At 47.0% G+C, this 16533-nt stretch overlaps 1 protein-coding gene across 7 annotated transcripts in view; it reads left to right on the forward strand.

The window, feature by feature from the left end:
* The window catches only part of foxp1b (forkhead box P1b), a 95670-nt gene extending 81249 nt beyond the window's left edge, over positions 1–14421 (forward strand). For all 7 annotated transcript variants that reach the window (XM_079266169.1, XM_079266170.1, XM_079266164.1 and 4 more), the window contains 7 exons: positions 3273–3477; positions 3658–3734; positions 4421–4522; positions 5820–5941; positions 6812–6881; positions 7097–7263; positions 11148–14421. In XM_079266169.1, the coding sequence (XP_079122295.1) occupies positions 3273–3477; positions 3658–3734; positions 4421–4522; positions 5820–5941; positions 6812–6881; positions 7097–7263; positions 11148–11295 (891 nt within the window). In that variant the 3' untranslated portion in view covers positions 11296–14421. The remainder of the gene's footprint in view (positions 1–3272; positions 3478–3657; positions 3735–4420; positions 4523–5819; positions 5942–6811; positions 6882–7096; positions 7264–11147) is intronic.
* The last annotated feature ends 2112 nt before the right edge of the window (positions 14422–16533 follow it).

Genomic DNA, 16533 nt, shown 5'->3' on the forward strand with positions numbered 1-16533 from the left:
AGCTGACGTCTTTGTGGTGTTATTAGCGCCTGATGATCTTGATTTAATATTGATTTTATTTGATAAAACACGGTTCCCTGAGAACACTTGAATCTTCGTTTAGGGGTAAAAGAATTCACCTCAGCCATCTTTAAAAGTAATTAAAATGACATCCAGACGTAACTGTTTGCATGCATAAACATCTCCACCGCATGATGTTGCATTCGATGAAGTTTTGACTTAAATGTTGTTGATTCACCCAAATGTTGAACAACTGAACTTCTGAATAAATGCACGAGCAGATCCATTTATTATCATCTTGACACATTCCAGACATCGTGCTTATCACTCTTAATATATGCCACGCCATGAAGCCTCCTGCTTAATCCCCATCCTATAGGGGCGAGGGCTTAACATATGGCATTTAAGTGTCTGCGCTATTTTGTCATGTTTAAGAAGGGCCTCACCGCCATATTTCAGTCCGTTTGACAGTTCATTCAGAGATAGTTTTTACTGCAGGGCGGGAATCTGAAAGCGTGCACGATGCACATGCGGGAGAGTCTCGTCTCTCAGCACACTGTGCAGCTTGGATCATGTATTTACAGTCAAGAAGAGTGCGTGGCAAACGCAAAGCGCCCGGAGATGTCGGAACGACACGCGCGCTGATGGTGTGGATTAGAGTGCAGAACGAGGGCTCTGACACGGGGACATTTGTGTATGAAAAGTGGTCGGAGCGGCAGATAGCATCTTGAGTTCGCTACCTCTCCTCCCTCTCCCCCCTGGGCCTGCGAGAATGGCTGTGTCAGAGCTCGGCGCTGACGCTCTCAAGGGGGCGAGCTGGGATTTTTATTCAAATAAATCGACTCCCATTCTGCAGCGCCACTCCGCCTGCTGCCAGCCGCTGTGATAGATACGTCTGGCTTCGGCTGGGTGAGTGGTGGACTTACACAGGTCAGGGCCCGTGGCCCCGCTGAGGTCTTTTTTTGCAGCAGCAGCATCAGAGGCGACCACCAAAAAAAAACCCCTCCTTTGAACAGATGCAGAGTGAAAGTGTTCTCCGAGCTGACTGCAGAATGAGACGCTCCGAAGAAACAATCCTGTTCTTCCAGTAATCGCTAGTTTCTGCTTTTCTGCCGTTCTGTGCTGTTGCGTTTAATAACGCCGCGTACAAGTAGCCAACTGTCACAGCAAAGTAGCTTGTTTACATTTAGTCATAATTAAAGACAAACAAACTGATACTGTGCATGCACGCCGTCAAATGAACCGCATTCATTTTGCTCCAAAGAGGTGGATGGGAGCGGGGGAAGATCAAAACTAAATGTGTGCCCGTGTATGCCTGTGTTTGTATTTGCCTGTGTGTGTGTGTGTGTGTGTGTGTGTGGGTGGGTGTGTGTGTGTGTGTGTGTGTGTGTGTGTGGGTGTCTGCTCTGCACTCGGTGTCACTAAGCATTCTTGTCAGAAATCTGACCTTTTACGCCATACATAATTAAGGAGGGACTTTTTGTTTATTTTCTTTAGCAGCTTGCCGAGTCAAAGCCAGTATAATTAGATCACCAATTACCATTTAATTAATTTCAGTCTGAAGTCTCATTTTGTCTCGGCACTGGAGTGAGCCCAAATGGTGAGGCAAACAAAGGCAAGGCTATTACCAGCCTGTCTGGCCTATTGTTGAAGCCTCTCTGTGTTTATGGCCAGGGAATATGGATGAAACATGAAACAAAGCCCGCTAATCCACAGGAAGAGGAGTCAACACCGCAGCCCCGCTCTATTGATAGCATTGTGTCAGAAACACGCGAGCCCAAGTGTGATTTATTTTGCTCGTGATTTAGAATAACACGTCTTCTGCCGCCGTCGGTGAGGATGTGCTCCCGCGGTACGTTCGTGCATCCCGGCAGCAATCCAAATTATTTGGGCAGACGCTGCCAGAAAGCCATAGTTCAGCCTCCAAAACATAAATAGACATTGTGAGGAGTTGGACAGTCAGAAAACGTAAGTGTTACTCAATGGTTTCATAAGGTCTGTTTTTTGTCAAATTAAAAAAGTGAATTTATAATATAATGTAAATATTGTTGCGACAGTGTCAAAACTGAGATATGTGGATGCCGATCTGTGTCATATCTGTTGGTAGTAGTCAGATGTCTGTCGTGAAACCCTCCCTCACCTCCACCGCACGATCAGCTGGTCTCAGACTGGTGATCCCTCAAAATCAACAAATGATGTCAAAGATGAGATGTGTCCTCTCCAACACTGTCTCCATTTTCTCTCTCTCTCTCTCTCTCTCTCTCTCTCTCTCTCTCTCTCTCTCCGCTTTCTTCTTTTCTTTCTCACAGTCTGAAGTCATGTTTAATTTGGATACTGGCCTCCTTCGGCAAATTAGCAATTAGAACAATTTTGTGGGAATATGTATATGTGTCATTAGTTTTCCTGCCAATTAATAGCTGGAGCAGGCGGGGTCAGGCGAGCATTTTCCACTTGACTGCTGCTCCAGCGCGCGGAGGCTCGGGCGCTTGGCTCGGAGCCGCCGCAGCTGCTGGAAGCCGTGCTATACCTTTCGGAGAACTCGCCATAATTAGTTTACCTTGTAGCCATTATTACTTAAATCCCTCCTCATCCTCCTCCTCCTCCTCAGTACGGCCAACCCGTCCGTGCTCACGGGCAAATGTTCTCTGTCCACGGAAATACTGCGAGGCCATCCTCGTCACGGACCTGATGATGGAGGTCAGTCAGATACAGTAGTTAATCATCAGATCACCTCCATAAGCAGCTCCTAATTAGAGTCCTCACAATACAATTCCAGCTTGTAATTAGCCCAGATTGGCTCCTTCCTCTGGCTGCCTTATTAGCGGGGCGGCTCAGCGGTAGGTGAGAAACACACTGTCATTTTTCAGAGCGGTTCGGGCTGCCCATCTTCCCTCCTCTGCTCCTCCTCTCGCTGGTTACCGTGGGGGTGGGGGGTGTTGTCCAAACAGGACAAGAGGGACAAAAGATTAAACAAAGGCGGTGAAACAGAAAAGCCGGGTGCAGGGCCCCGACACGGCAGCGAGAGAGAGAGAGAGCGAGAGAGGAGATAGCAGAGCGTGAAGAATAGAGGAGGTGGGGAGAGGAGGAGCCGGGCTCCGAAGGGTTGTTTTCCAAACATTTAGCGAACGTTCACGGATCATCTCAGGGCCCGTCTGCAATTAGCGGGGGAGATATGCATAGTCAATGAGCCGTCGGAGACACCGGGGGTAATTAGAGGACTAACTGTTCTGCTCCTTCTCTTGCGCTTCTCCGTTTGTTTTCCGGTCCTCCAGCTCAACCTGGTGTCCAGTGTCACGTTGTCCAAATCGGCCCCCGAGGCCTCTCCTCCTCTGAGCCTGCCCCGGACCCCCACCACACCCACGGCGCCCCTCACACCCCTGTCCCAGACCCACTCCGTCATCACAGCCAACAGCCTCCACGGCATGGGCCCCATGCGGCGGCGCTACTCCGAAAAGTACAACATGCCCATCTCTCCAGGTACTGCAGCGTGAACACGCACATAATAACGACTGACACGCAAACTACTTATACTGTGTCTTTGCACACACACACACACACACACACACACAGCCATGTGATGATGTTGATATTGGTGTGATAGCGTTCCTGCTCGTCTTATTCCATGTTGACACACTCTGTTTGTTCCCCTGTGTGCAGATCTCAGTCAGAACAAAGAGTTTTACATGAATGCAGAGGTTCGACCGCCGTTCACGTACGCCTCACTAATAAGACAGGTAAGGACTGCTTCTCAACATGTCGACATTTTAACACCCTGCGCCCCGCCGAGTCATGGCAGGAAACGCAGCCGCCTGCTCTCCAGAAAGCCACAAAACGACATGTGCTCGACTTATTTCTCTGCCCGCTCCCTCGTTAAATTTCAAATGCAATTTAGACAGAGGGAGCAGATTAAGCATCTTCAAATGAGTGCAAGAATGCGTACGGGATTCAAAGAAGAAGAAAAAAAACAGCCACATATGACAATTGCATTTGATTAAGCATTTCTGTGGCTGTGATTATTACCAAATTCATTTCACACAACAGTAGGGATGAACCTGTTTTAAGATGGCCACTCAATTATCGCCGGGCCGCGGTAATCTGGGATCTCAGGAATTAATCTGAGCCGGCCAATAATTGCTGCCCCTGTAATCTGCCTGAGAAATGTTTTCGCTTGCCCTTCATTTACACCCACAAAAAGAAAATGTATTCAAATCTGCCGTTTTTTCCGACGACAAAGTGCAGCAGACTTCTCTTAACAGAGTCAAGCGGTTACACTTCACGCAGTCGCTTCGCTTGTTTGTCTGCGTTTGTCTCGGGAGAACACAACACAAAAACCGCCATGCTTCTTTTTGTGAATTATTGATCACTCTGTGAAGGGAGCAAAATTGTTAAATGTTTGTTTCTGTCACTGTTCCTCACGCAGGCAATCCTCGAAACTCCAGAAAAGCAGCTAACACTAAACGAAGTCTACAACTGGTTCACGCGAATGTTTGCATATTTTAGGCGCAACGCGGCGACGTGGAAGGTAATTCTGCTGTTCCTCCTGACTTCTTTAAAGCGCCACCAGAATGTTGGGGAGAGGGAAACGATAGCCAGGCATAATACCGTTTATAAATGAGTCTTTACCCAAACACACAACAATGCTCCACTTCTTCTGTCCAAATCAACCGCCCTTTAAACAAACAATGTGCGGGAAAACACACACACACACACACACACACACACATACATACATACATACATACATAGGAAAACCAAGAGAGAGAAAGAGAAGAAGAAAAAGTGAAAGAAACAATTTCCCTGTAATATTTTGGGATGTTCTGGCGGTGGGTGGCATTAGTTTAACATAGCGGTGCCTTGCCAGTGACTCCTGGCTGAGCCCCTCACACTCACTCACAGACGGGAACACTCTGTTTTCCAACCAGGCCACAAACACACACACAACAAAAACAAAACAACAATCTTAAAAAAGAATGAGGAATGACTGGGGTCAGAGAAAGTTAGATTTGAATGAGGAAGACAGTGATGAAGCACTGACACACACACACACACATCACCACCCTGCTCCACCCTCGTCCTCCATCAGCTCTCACACTTACTCACAGCCCTCTCCATCGGGGCACATCGGTGTTATAACCACTGGATTCTCTCTCTCGCTCTCTCTCGCTCTCGCTCTCTCTCTCTCTCTCGCTCTCTCTCTCGCTCTCGCTCTCTCTCTCGCTCTCTCTCTCTCTCTCTCTCTCTCTCTCTCGCTCTCGCTCTCTCTCTCTCGCTCTCTCTCTCTCTCTCGCTCTCTCTCTCTCTCGCTCTCTCTCTCGCGCTCTCTCTCTCGCTCTCTCTCTCGCGCTCTCTCTCTCGCTCTCTCTCTCGCTCTCTCTCTCTCTCTCTCTCCCCACACACTTACTATGCACTCAGCACAGCTCCTGCAACAACACACGGGATGATATATGCAGGTCTACTTTCATGCCTAAATGATTTGGATTGGACGCATGATTTGGATCGTAACGAGGAACCGGAACCTTGTCTAGTTCAGTGAAAATATTTTTGCTTTAAAATGCTTTGTGAAGGGAAAAAAAGAAAAAACGTCACTAACTCCACTGCCATGGAAACCAAGAAATATTTACATGTTGTTGAAGTAATTTGAAACTTTTTATTGGACCATTTCCTGCCAATAACATTCTGGTTTATGTCTGTTTTCATCCAGTGCCTGTCAAAATATTTCTTCTTTGAAATGAGATTTTATCCCCCCCCTCCCTGACGATGTTTACTGTACTGATAGCAACCTTTTCTTTCCCTCTTTGTTTGTTTTACACCAACTGCAGAATGCAGTCCGCCATAATCTTAGTCTTCACAAGTGTTTTGTGCGAGTAGAAAACGTAAAAGGGGCTGTGTGGACAGTCGACGAAATAGAGTTCCAAAAGAGACGGCCTCAGAAGATCAGTGGGTAGGTTTGGCCTTTACTTTGAGCCTCCGCTAGCGTCTGTCTCACCGCTTGCTGATTGGAAGAGGCTGCTGCTGCTCCATCTCATTGTCTGTGTGCCATAACGTCCAAAGTCCCCCCCGCTTGCTTTGGCGTGCCCCCCCCCCCCCCCGTGCTTTCAGAAGCCCTTTTTTGGTGATGCCTCATACCCCACAATGGCTTATTATTTATTTTGATCCTCACCCTCTCTCCTCCTCCCTGTGTCTGTCTGTCCATCCGTCTGTGTGCCTGTCTTTTGTCGATCACGCATCTGCATCTGGCTGCCCCCCCCCCCCTCCTCTACCCCCCCCCCCCCCATCCCCCCCTCCTCCACTGGTTTGCTTTCCCAGGGTGCCATTCGCACCAACCTTTCCCTGCATAAGTGCTTTGTGAGAGTAGAGGATGAGTTTGGGTCCTTTTGGACCGTTGATGATGAGGAGTTTAAGCGCGGCCGCCACGTACAGCGAGGCCGCCCTCGGAAAAACGCCGCTGATGAGCTGCTCGTACAGTAAGCACTTCCGCCCGCCCGCAAACTCCAGAGGCCCTGCCCCCAAACCTGCATGCTCCCCCCCCCCCCACCTTCAGTGTTGCCATCATGCTTTTTTTGTGTTGAGCTTCATGCATCGCGCTCTCACAAGCCTGCATCATCAGCTTTCCTCTCAAAGATAGTTGTGTGGTATTGTCAAGTGATTGAACATCTTAGAATTACAGCCACATTACTACACCAGTAAATGTATTTAGTTCTGATACAAAGTGCATTGATTTCTTTTTATGAAATGTGATACGGCAGCTGAGGAATGCATGCGCGCTGAGACACGAGTCTGTGGTTGTAATTGGATTTTGTTGTGTTCGCAGAAGTCCAGGCTTAGTGAAGAACATTCAGACCAGCTTGGGCTATGGTCCGACCCTCTCTGCTGCCTTCCAGGTAACGAAAAAAACTAAAAACAAGAAACTGACCTCATCCTTAGCTGCCTCACTCTGAACTTTAAAAAGAAGAATAATAAAAGCCTCTCTCCGTCTCACATGCCCAGTCACCTCCTCTTTGTTTTTAAGGGGGTGTGAAAGGAGTGATGGGGAACTGAGAAAGTGCTGACAAGCCCCTTCCGTTTCACCTTTAACGCTTCGGGCTTTGCTTTTCAGGCTTCGATGGCAGAAAACAACATACCTCTATACACTACTGCTTCCATTGGAAGTCCCACCCTCCACTCGCTGGCCAACGCCATCCGCGAGGAGCTGAATGGAGCGATGGACCATGGAAACAGCAACGGCAGTGACAGCAGCCCGGGACACTCGCCCCTGCCAGCTATGTGAGTGGCAACACCACGCTTTCTATCTCCACCACCGCGGCCTGTGTGAGAACACAGTCTCACTCCACTGACACAGCAACACACCCTAAATAGATTTCAGACAGAAAATGATTCCAGTGCCCACCCAAAATGCTCTTAAAATGACCCACCGCATGGCATGAGATGAAACGGAAACAACGAGGGCAATAAATAAAGTGGAGAGGGATCACATTTGGAGTGGTGAGTGGGGTCACGGCCAGAGCTGTGGCTGGCCTCCCTGCAGGAAAAGAAGGAAACTCCACCTTTTATTTTCGAAGGAAGAAAAAAGGCCGGAGCCCCTCTTGTTATTTCAGCAGCGAGTTGATGAACTCTCCTCCGTGTGTCCCGCTGTCTGTCCCGAGTCACGCCGTAATCAGCGTTCCAATGCGTTCAAATATTTACAAAATGCCAGAACGCGGCGCGACAGAGCTGTTGGCGAAACGCCTCTGAGCCGCTGAAAGAGAAAACAACACAAAAGGGTAATTAGTCTGGAGGACATCATCCCAAGATTCTCATGTAGGAAAGTTGCGGTCGGCCGGGAAACCGCAGCTCCCCCCCCCCCTCCGTTCGCTTGTCGTATAGGAGTGTCTGCTAAGTTGTTTGAAGCCTAAAATAACACGGCGCACGCTGCATCGTTTCCAGATGTGGGGGGCAGACCACCGACTCGGGGATGGCCTCCTGAAATGTCTGAGCTTGGGGTAAATTCTGCCTGAAAACAAAAAATAAGAAAGGTGCAGTAATGAGCTCCTGGCCAAATGGAGGAAAGTGCCATCCCTAATCACTGTGAACACAGCTCTGAGCGTGGCTGTGGAACAGGAAAGGCAGAGACAGGATGGGTGTGCTGGCCTAAAGGCAGCCTGCTTCTCCCTCTGGCCCTCTGCTTGTGTCTCTAGGCGGATGGAGCTCACAAACTCTCACTACCATAATTATGTCTACAAGCTTTATGCAAGCACAAAGTGAGTTAAGTCTATTTTCTTTTGCTGTTTAAGAACTTTATTCTCTCAAATGCATGTTTCATGCGCACTAACTGTTACAGTAGCAGCCTCTTCTCAGGGAATAAGCAATAAACTAACATGTGCAACAACAACAAAAAAGCGGTGTTACCATGATGCTTTGTCTCACGCTGTTCCAAATACAAGTTCATCAGCGCAGGTCGCTGTGTAACAACATGTGTTGTCCACATGTGCCGATGTGCTGCTGGTTGACAGGAGGCAGCTTCTCGAAAACCAGAGCGCTCTCTCTCTCTCGCTCTCTCTCTCGTTCTCTCTCGTTCTCTCTCTCTCTCTCGTTCTCTCTCGTTCTCTCTCTCTCTCTCGTTCTCTCTCGTTCTCTCTCTCTCTCTCGTTCTCTCTCGTTCTCTCTCTCTCTCTCGTTCTCTCTCGTTCTCTCTCTCTCTCTCGTTCTCTCTCGTTCTCTCTCTCTCTCGTTCTCTCTCGTTCTCTCTCTCTCTCGTTCTCTCTCTCTCGCTCTCTCTCTCTCTCTCGTTCTCTCTCGTTCTCTCTCTCTCTCTCGTTCTCTCTCGTTCTCGCTCTCTCTCTCGTTCTCTCTCGTTCTCTCTCTCTCTCTCGTTCTCTCTCTCTCTCTCTCTCTCTCTCTCTCGTTCTCTCTCTCTCTCTCGTTCTCTCTCGTTCTCTCTCTCTCTCTCGTTCTCTCTCGTTCTCTCTCGTTCTCGTTCTCTCTCTCTCTCTCTCTCGTTCTCTCGCTCTCTCTCGTTCTCTCTCGCTCTCTCTCTCGCTCTCTCTCTCGTTCTCTCTCGTTCTCTCTCGCTCTCTCTATCTCTCTTTCTCTCTCTCTCTCTCTCACTCTCTCTTGTTCTCTCTCTCTCTCTCTCGTTCTCTCTCTCTCTCTCGTTCTCTCTCGTTCTCTCTCGCTCTCTCTCTCTCTCTCGTTCTCTCTCGTTCTCTCTCTCTCTCTCGTTCTCTCTCGTTCTCTCTCTCTCTCGTTCTCTCTCTCTCGCTCTCTCTCTCTCTCTCGTTCTCTCTCGTTCTCTCTCTCTCTCTCGTTCTCTCTCGTTCTCGCTCTCTCTCTCGTTCTCTCTCGTTCTCTCTCTCTCTCTCGTTCTCTCTCTCTCTCTCTCTCGTTCTCTCTCTCTCTCTCGTTCTCTCTCGTTCTCTCTCTCTCTCTCGTTCTCTCTCGTTCTCTCTCGTTCTCGTTCTCTCTCTCTCTCTCTCTCGTTCTCTCTCTCTCTCTCGTTCTCTCTCGTTCTCTCTCGCTCTCTCTCGCTCTCGCTCTCTCTCTCGCTCTCTCTCTCGTTCTCTCTCGTTCTCTCTCGCTCTCTCTATCTCTCTTTCTCTCTCTCTCTCTCTCACTCTCTCTCGTTCTCTCTCTCTCTCTCTCGTTCTCTCTCTCTCTCTCGTTCTCTCTCGTTCTCTCTCGCTCTCTCTCTCTCTCTCGTTCTCTCGCGTTCTCTCTCGCTCTCTCTCTCGCTCTCCCTCTCTCGCTCTCTCTCTCGCTCTCTCTCTCTCTCTCGCTCTCTCTCTCTCTCAAGCAGCCAGACGGGAATCAGGAATCCAGAGAAGGCTAATTATAAGCAAAGTGCAGAATCAGCATGCAGTTCAATAAGCATAATAATAACAATTTCATGTCTGCCCTGAAGCCACAGAGTCAGATCTGAGGCAACGGCACTTGTGGAGTTACTTTGAAGTGAAAAAATGATCGAAAAGCTGACTTTACTAACCCCCCCTCCTCCTTTTTTCTTTTCTTTTCTTTTTGTAATTCACACACAAAATATGGCAACCCATTAGCATACGAGTGTCTCCGTCACAATAGTTGCGAATCACACAAGACGTCCCGGTGCGAATAAATCAAATGTGGGCTTTGTTGATGAAGAGCGTGCCAGTCGTCCCTTGTTGTCGTAGTAAATGAGCCCGGTGCCTCATCCTGACACCGCTCTACCTCCACCACAGCAGCCTGGCACCGCGGGTTAGAGCGGCAAGTCCCCCGCAGCTGCTCATAATGTTCCTTTTCTTTTCCTTTTTTTTATTCCTACCTCCTTTCTGCAACAGCCCCCCCCCCCTCCCCCTCTGCTTTATCCCTGCTCTGTTTCTGTAATGAGAAATTTGGCAGATCTCATCTCTTTAGTGGCTCTTTTGCCCAGGCTGTGAGCTTGGAGGAGGGGGGGGGGGGCTCGTGTTTTTGCCTTGTTTACAAGTGACAGCGTTATTATTCTCATAAGGGCTCTGTTTCTTATCACGGTGTTGTGCCGAAAGCGCCCGCCCCGCCGCTCTCTCCTGCCAGCGCTTTTCTTCCCTTATTGACACTCGCTTGAAAATGTGCATTAATTCTGGAGTTTAAAGCATGTACGGCGGTGTCTGGTCGCTGTGTTTGCTTGAAGTTGATTAATGATAGAAGCCGGCTCGGGGTCGTCCTCTGGAGACCCGCCTCGCAGGTTGTGCATGTTAACGAGCAGGAAGGGGAACACACAGCGCGCCGCTGATCCGCCGCCACCAGGAGGCTGACAACGGCAACCCACTCGCTCCGCAGAGTCCATTCTCTCCTCTCCTCGTCTCACGTTGTTAATCTTCCTCATTTATCAATTCTAAGTGAATACCCTGTTGTCGGTTGCCATGAAAATAAAAAAATAAAAAAATAAAAAAAGCCTGCAGCTTCGCCGGGATTGGAATACCTCAAAAGAAAGCTGAAATTATCATCAGCACCAGTGAGGCCCCCACTCACGGTCTCATTGCAGCCAGACATTTGTTTTTGTTCCCCTGTTTCTTTCTCTACACACTGAATCAGCACAGGTCTGTCTGGTCGCTTTTGTTTGCGTGTGTGAAAGGTTACAAAAGAAAAGAAAGGATCTGAGAGAGTTAAGGACAGCGGAACTGGAGCCATATTTATTTTTTTGCTCTCTCCTCCTCGTCCAGGCACCACATCAGCGTTAAGGAGGAACCACTGGACCCCGAGGACCACGAAGGGCCCCTCTCTCTGGTAACGACCGCCAATCACAGTCCGGATTTCGATCATCACCACAGAGATTACGACGACGACCAGGGCCACGACGACATGCTGTAAGGCGAGCTCTGTCCTTCACCCCCACCCTCCTCCCCCTCCTCCTCCCCCGTTCCCCCCAAGCCTCAGAGGCAGAGGCAGTCTGGGTCATCTGGGAGACCGAAGCGCTCCGCAGATAACAAACACTGAACTGCAGTCTCAGCCACTGATGACAGCTCGCAAATGTCTCCCGAGTTCACATTTTTAGTGCCATTACAACACACAGCAAGAACACACACACACACACACACACACACACACAAAAAAAAACCACAGAATACCCCACGTGAGGGATTTTTTCTTTCTTTCTTTCTACTTTTAAGTGAAGCTTAAAAAGTGAAACTTCATTTCTACTCGTGTGTGGGATGGACTTGTTTGGTACAGGGGGGCCGACGTGTTCGCGGTCAGAGACCCTCGCCGTGCAGCCAGGACGGACTGCACTCAGTGGACTGCAAGAGGGTGCAGCGTCCCTCCCCCGCCCACTCTCTCTCGCTCTCTCGCTCTCTCTCTGACACACACATCTGACCACAAACTCAAGAGAGAGAGAGAATGACTGACGTTTAATTTACACCGTGTGAGTGCAGGTGTGTGTATGTGAGAAGGAAGCGAGCGCGGGTTCTCTGTTCATTGTCACAGCCTTCAACACTTCTCATTGGTTTGATTCCATAGCGGGCGGGAGGGACGTTGTTTTTATTTGGGTGTACTTTATTGTTGGTGGGGGGGGGGGGATGAGAGGTTATTAAATATCAACATAATGTGTCTTTTCCATTCAATGCTGTTGTCGATGTCGCATCTTTGTTGTTTCTGTGTACTGATCTGACCTCATGCCCATGCTGTGGAGATTCTGTGTGGTCAGCACTTGATGATGAATGTTTATGATTTCCTTTCATGTTCTTTTAAAACCACACACACATGAAGCAGAATGTCACATGCCAAGTAGTATTTTTCTGTCATTTATTCACCCATCTTTTCCAAAAAGCAAAAAAAAAGAAAAGAAGAAAAAGTCACCACTCTTGACGCGTAGCCCCCCCCCCCCCCCCCCCCCCCCCCCGCTCATGAAGTCCACTGGCAATGCACTACTCGTAATGAAGGCTCTCTCCACGCATCACTGAAGTTTAATTTAAGATGCGAATGAATGACAGAGAAATCATGCAGGTTATGATTTATCCTTATGGAATTATACTTCAAAACAGCCCCTCACGGCAGAGCATGTTGAGCCGCAACTGAATTTCTGATCACTTACTCGCTCCGGGTATTTTTACTTTATTTTATTTTGTCAAAAAAGCAAGATGGAAATGTCAGGTGTGCGCCGGGGAGCTAATGATTGAGACCAACTAATTGTGATTCCTGAACACAACTTGTCGTTGTTTGATTCGGCGCTTGAAGACAAACATTCCCCGCAGTCTTTATTTGCTTCACGCGCAGGACCAGTTTTTACTTTTTTCGTGAAATGCTCGAGGGTAGAACCACCAAGACTTGCAATAAGACCGAAACATTGCACATTCCGGCATTTGACAGCCACCGTAAAGGGCCCGAGCGTACACAGCGCGTGGAAACCTCGACGTTCACCCAAACAGACAACAGTCCACGCAGCATCGAACCGAGCGGGATCCGCATGTGGCGCAGCGACAGCAATTCCAGCTTTGGTAGGGAGTTAACGTTTTTACAGAGATCATGAATTTCAATTCAGCAATCAACCACTTTTTAATTTTGTATTTATTATTGGTATGATTATTATTTTTTCTTTTTTTTTGGCTTTTTTTGTTTTGTTCAGTCGTCGATGTGTTTTTAATATCTTGTTCTGTGACTACCAAAGATAAACTACAAAGTTGTGTGTTCCATGCAATAGCAGATAAGGCCAAATATCTCTCCTCCATTCTCTGCCACCGGGCGATCCCAGCAGCTGCGATCGAGCCGGTGGACGATCGAATCGAGGGAAACGCTCCTCAAACTGGTGTTTTCATCCTTTTTTTTGTTTTTATATTTTATTTCGTTCATAAAAACCAAAGGGGGCGTCTCGGAACAGGACAGCTGATGGACAACGGATTCTATACTTCGACTGGACCACACGATGATTCAATGTTTCTCTTCTTTAATTCATTCTTTTATTTCTTTGAAATGATTGTATGCCACTTTTTAGGGGTTTTAGCGTCTTTTGGCAAGACTTTATGATTGTGTTTAGTTTCTGTCAACTTATTACTTTTTATGTTAAAAAAAACACTCCTGTCAACTAATAAGCTGGGTACAAGGTACTTTATGGCAGTTATTGTTATTTTTATTATATGTTCTAAGTTCATCGCTCATCAGCTAAAAAAAAAAAAGAGGAAAAGGAGCAATCTGTGGTTTCCAGAAGTTGTATTTAATATCCAGGCAGCTGTGGGATGGGTCAGTTACAGCCTGGCTGGGATCGTGAGAACAGGGCCGAGCTCGTCCTCAGACCCTCCGTCGTCTGGCTGCTGTGTTTGGTATTGAGAAAGAGGGGAACGCGCTGGTAGATTAGAACATTCTCAGCATGTGTAGCTCGACGTTACTAAAGATAACAGCATGAGAAAAACCGTTTGTACGCATACCTCAGTTCAAACCTATAGGGAATGATTCAATTACATGAGAAAAAAAAATTAACATTTCACTCGGTTGCACTTAGTTGTATGTCTTGCATGTGTAGTCCGATACTGTAGAGAGAAAACTACAAAAAAAACAAGAGGAAAAAAAGCAAATGAAATTAGAGCTTGTTTATCTTAAAGGTTTTTTTTGTTTGTTGCCAAACCAATCCAAACCTCAGGCCTTCTGTTCGTGGAAACATCACCCAGCTGTGTGTGGCACCATTCATCCCGTCCGTCTCTTCTCCGATGGGTTCTTTTAAGGGCGTTCCAATATTTAGGTTGTACATACGCGTCGGTATAGCCTTTGTCTCTTTCCTGTCTTTTTCCTCTCGTCTTTTTTTTTTCTTCTTTTCAAGATCAAAAAATACATTTGTGTTCTGATGTTTGCTTCATCGCGACTGCTTTGTGTTGACTATGAAATAGCTATGAGAAAAAAGAAACTGCTGTATGTATTGGAATAGCAAACTGTTCTGCAAATGTATTTTACTTAGTAATCCTTGCTTTAAAAAAATAAAAAATAAAAAAATAAATCACATCATCCACGCAGACCTGGGTGAGCTGGTGGGGGCGGGCCGGGGGGGAGATTATCCCCGATTTTGGATTTTAAACTGTAATATAGAAAACAGACTTTTCTCTGTTATCATTGACCTAAGCATTTTGTACAGACTTTTCTCCCTCTTCGTGTTGAGCTGTTTTTTGATACTTCCTTTTGATGGTCCAACCACTGCCTTCTGTGGCTGTATGTTAAAGATTACTGCGCTGAGAAAAGGGCAGACAGGTATATTTCCTCTTCAAGACGGAGATATCTTGCATGACTAATCCCAGGGTCACAGAGATAGGGGGGCGGGGGGGGCGGGGTATGTTTTAAGTGGTCAGTAATAATATAAGGGTGTATCAATCTAATGATATTTTATATGAAATGAATAGGAAAAAGAAAAAAATATGCAGTGCCAAGATGTAAAGAATATTGTTAAATGCTGTTTTTGTTTTTGTTTTTGTTTTTGAAAAGTTCATTTCACTCGCGCATCCAAGATGTGTCCTTCTCATCCATGTCATGTCGGTAAAACACACATTTTGTTTGGCATCAAGATATTTATATTTTTATCTCAAGGGTCATTGTAAATGAGTCAAACCAAGCACAGCGGGCGGGTCAACGGTCGGACGCCGCTGGAGACTTAACGTCCTGCAGAAACTGCAGCCGTGTGGCATCAGATCCCCCCCCCCCCCCCCCCAAAACATCACACACCGGCACCCGTGCTGAAAACGCCATCGTTTCATCCATCAACCAACCATCCAGCCCGCTGTCATCCCGTCCCCCCCCTCTCCCTCTCTCTCACCACACTTTTCTCCAGATGGGGGGGGGGGAGGGGGAGGGGGGGGGGGGGGCAGCCAGCCCAGGAGCTGTCACAGAGCTCTCATCCCGCAACAGCTTTTCTTTCTCTTTTCTTTGAAGATGTACTCTGTAGTTTCTCTTTCCCTGTTTTTTTGTTTTTTTTATATATCGAGAAATATTATTGCTCATCACTTCCATCAGTCTGTAACCTCATCATTCCTCGTCTGTCTGATACGGACCACTCTGTTGTAGTCAGTGGCGATGACTGACGTGAGCATTCTAAACATGCAATAAAATGCTGGTTGTTCTGATCCGTCTGCTCCACGTCTCTGCTTGTTTCTCACGGGTTCTGCTGCAGTGTGGCAACGCGGAGCTGCACATCCTAACTCACTTGTAATTGAGCTCCGATGCAGAATTAAGGAGTCATCTTAAGTTCTAGAACATTTACTTTTGATTTTTAATTTGCATGTGGAAGATGCACTTAGAAGGCTTCACGATGCAAAACACAGGCTTTGTGTGCAGCTACAGTTGACGGTAAAGTCAGTTGATGCATCGAGAGTTAAGAAAATGCATTGCACAACCTCGCATTACCAGATATATATCATCATGTGAACGGAAGCAGAGCATGAATAACCGCCCTTTTTCTTATCATTTTGGCCCCGAAGAACTGCTTCATACAGACCTGTTTGTCATCCGCGCCAGGACTCTCATCAGCCTCAACATTAAATTGTATCGTAATTAAAAGGAGACAGTTAAACTGTCTTTTCCTAACAGCAATTTAGGTAACTGCATTTGATAAAGCTATAAATTGTAACGTCATTAAAATTCCAGAAATAATAGAGGTATGGATTTGGTGACGGGAGCTAATGCTGATGACCAGGACTTGTGTTTTACGACGGAGGCACAGGTCACGTTGGCCACTAAACAGCAGACAGAGATCACGTCTAAGCACTTTTAATCTTGTGAAACAAGCAATTACAAATAGTTGCATTGATTTGTTAAAAAGCTTTAGGTGACATAAATCGTTTCTTGCTTAGCCTATTGCTGGAAAACATAAATGTCAAGTGCATTATTAATTAAGGCCTTTGAAAGACAAGATTTAATGGAAACGATATAAAATCACAAGCAATCTCTCTGTCGGCAGTATTTCACCGGACGTTCAGGATTCATGTATATATCAGTGTTGTTGTGATGACGCTGATCACAACAGCAGAAGCATTCACGTAAATTAATCGCACAGTAACTTACAGAAAGGCATTAACATATGATATTATTACAGATCATAAACGGGGATGAAATATGATGTGAACAGTGGGTGTCATTGGA

The sequence above is a fragment of the Melanostigma gelatinosum genome, assembly GCF_949748355.1.
Source record: "Melanostigma gelatinosum genome assembly, chromosome: 3".
Classification (NCBI taxonomy): Eukaryota; Metazoa; Chordata; class Actinopteri; order Perciformes; family Zoarcidae; genus Melanostigma; species Melanostigma gelatinosum.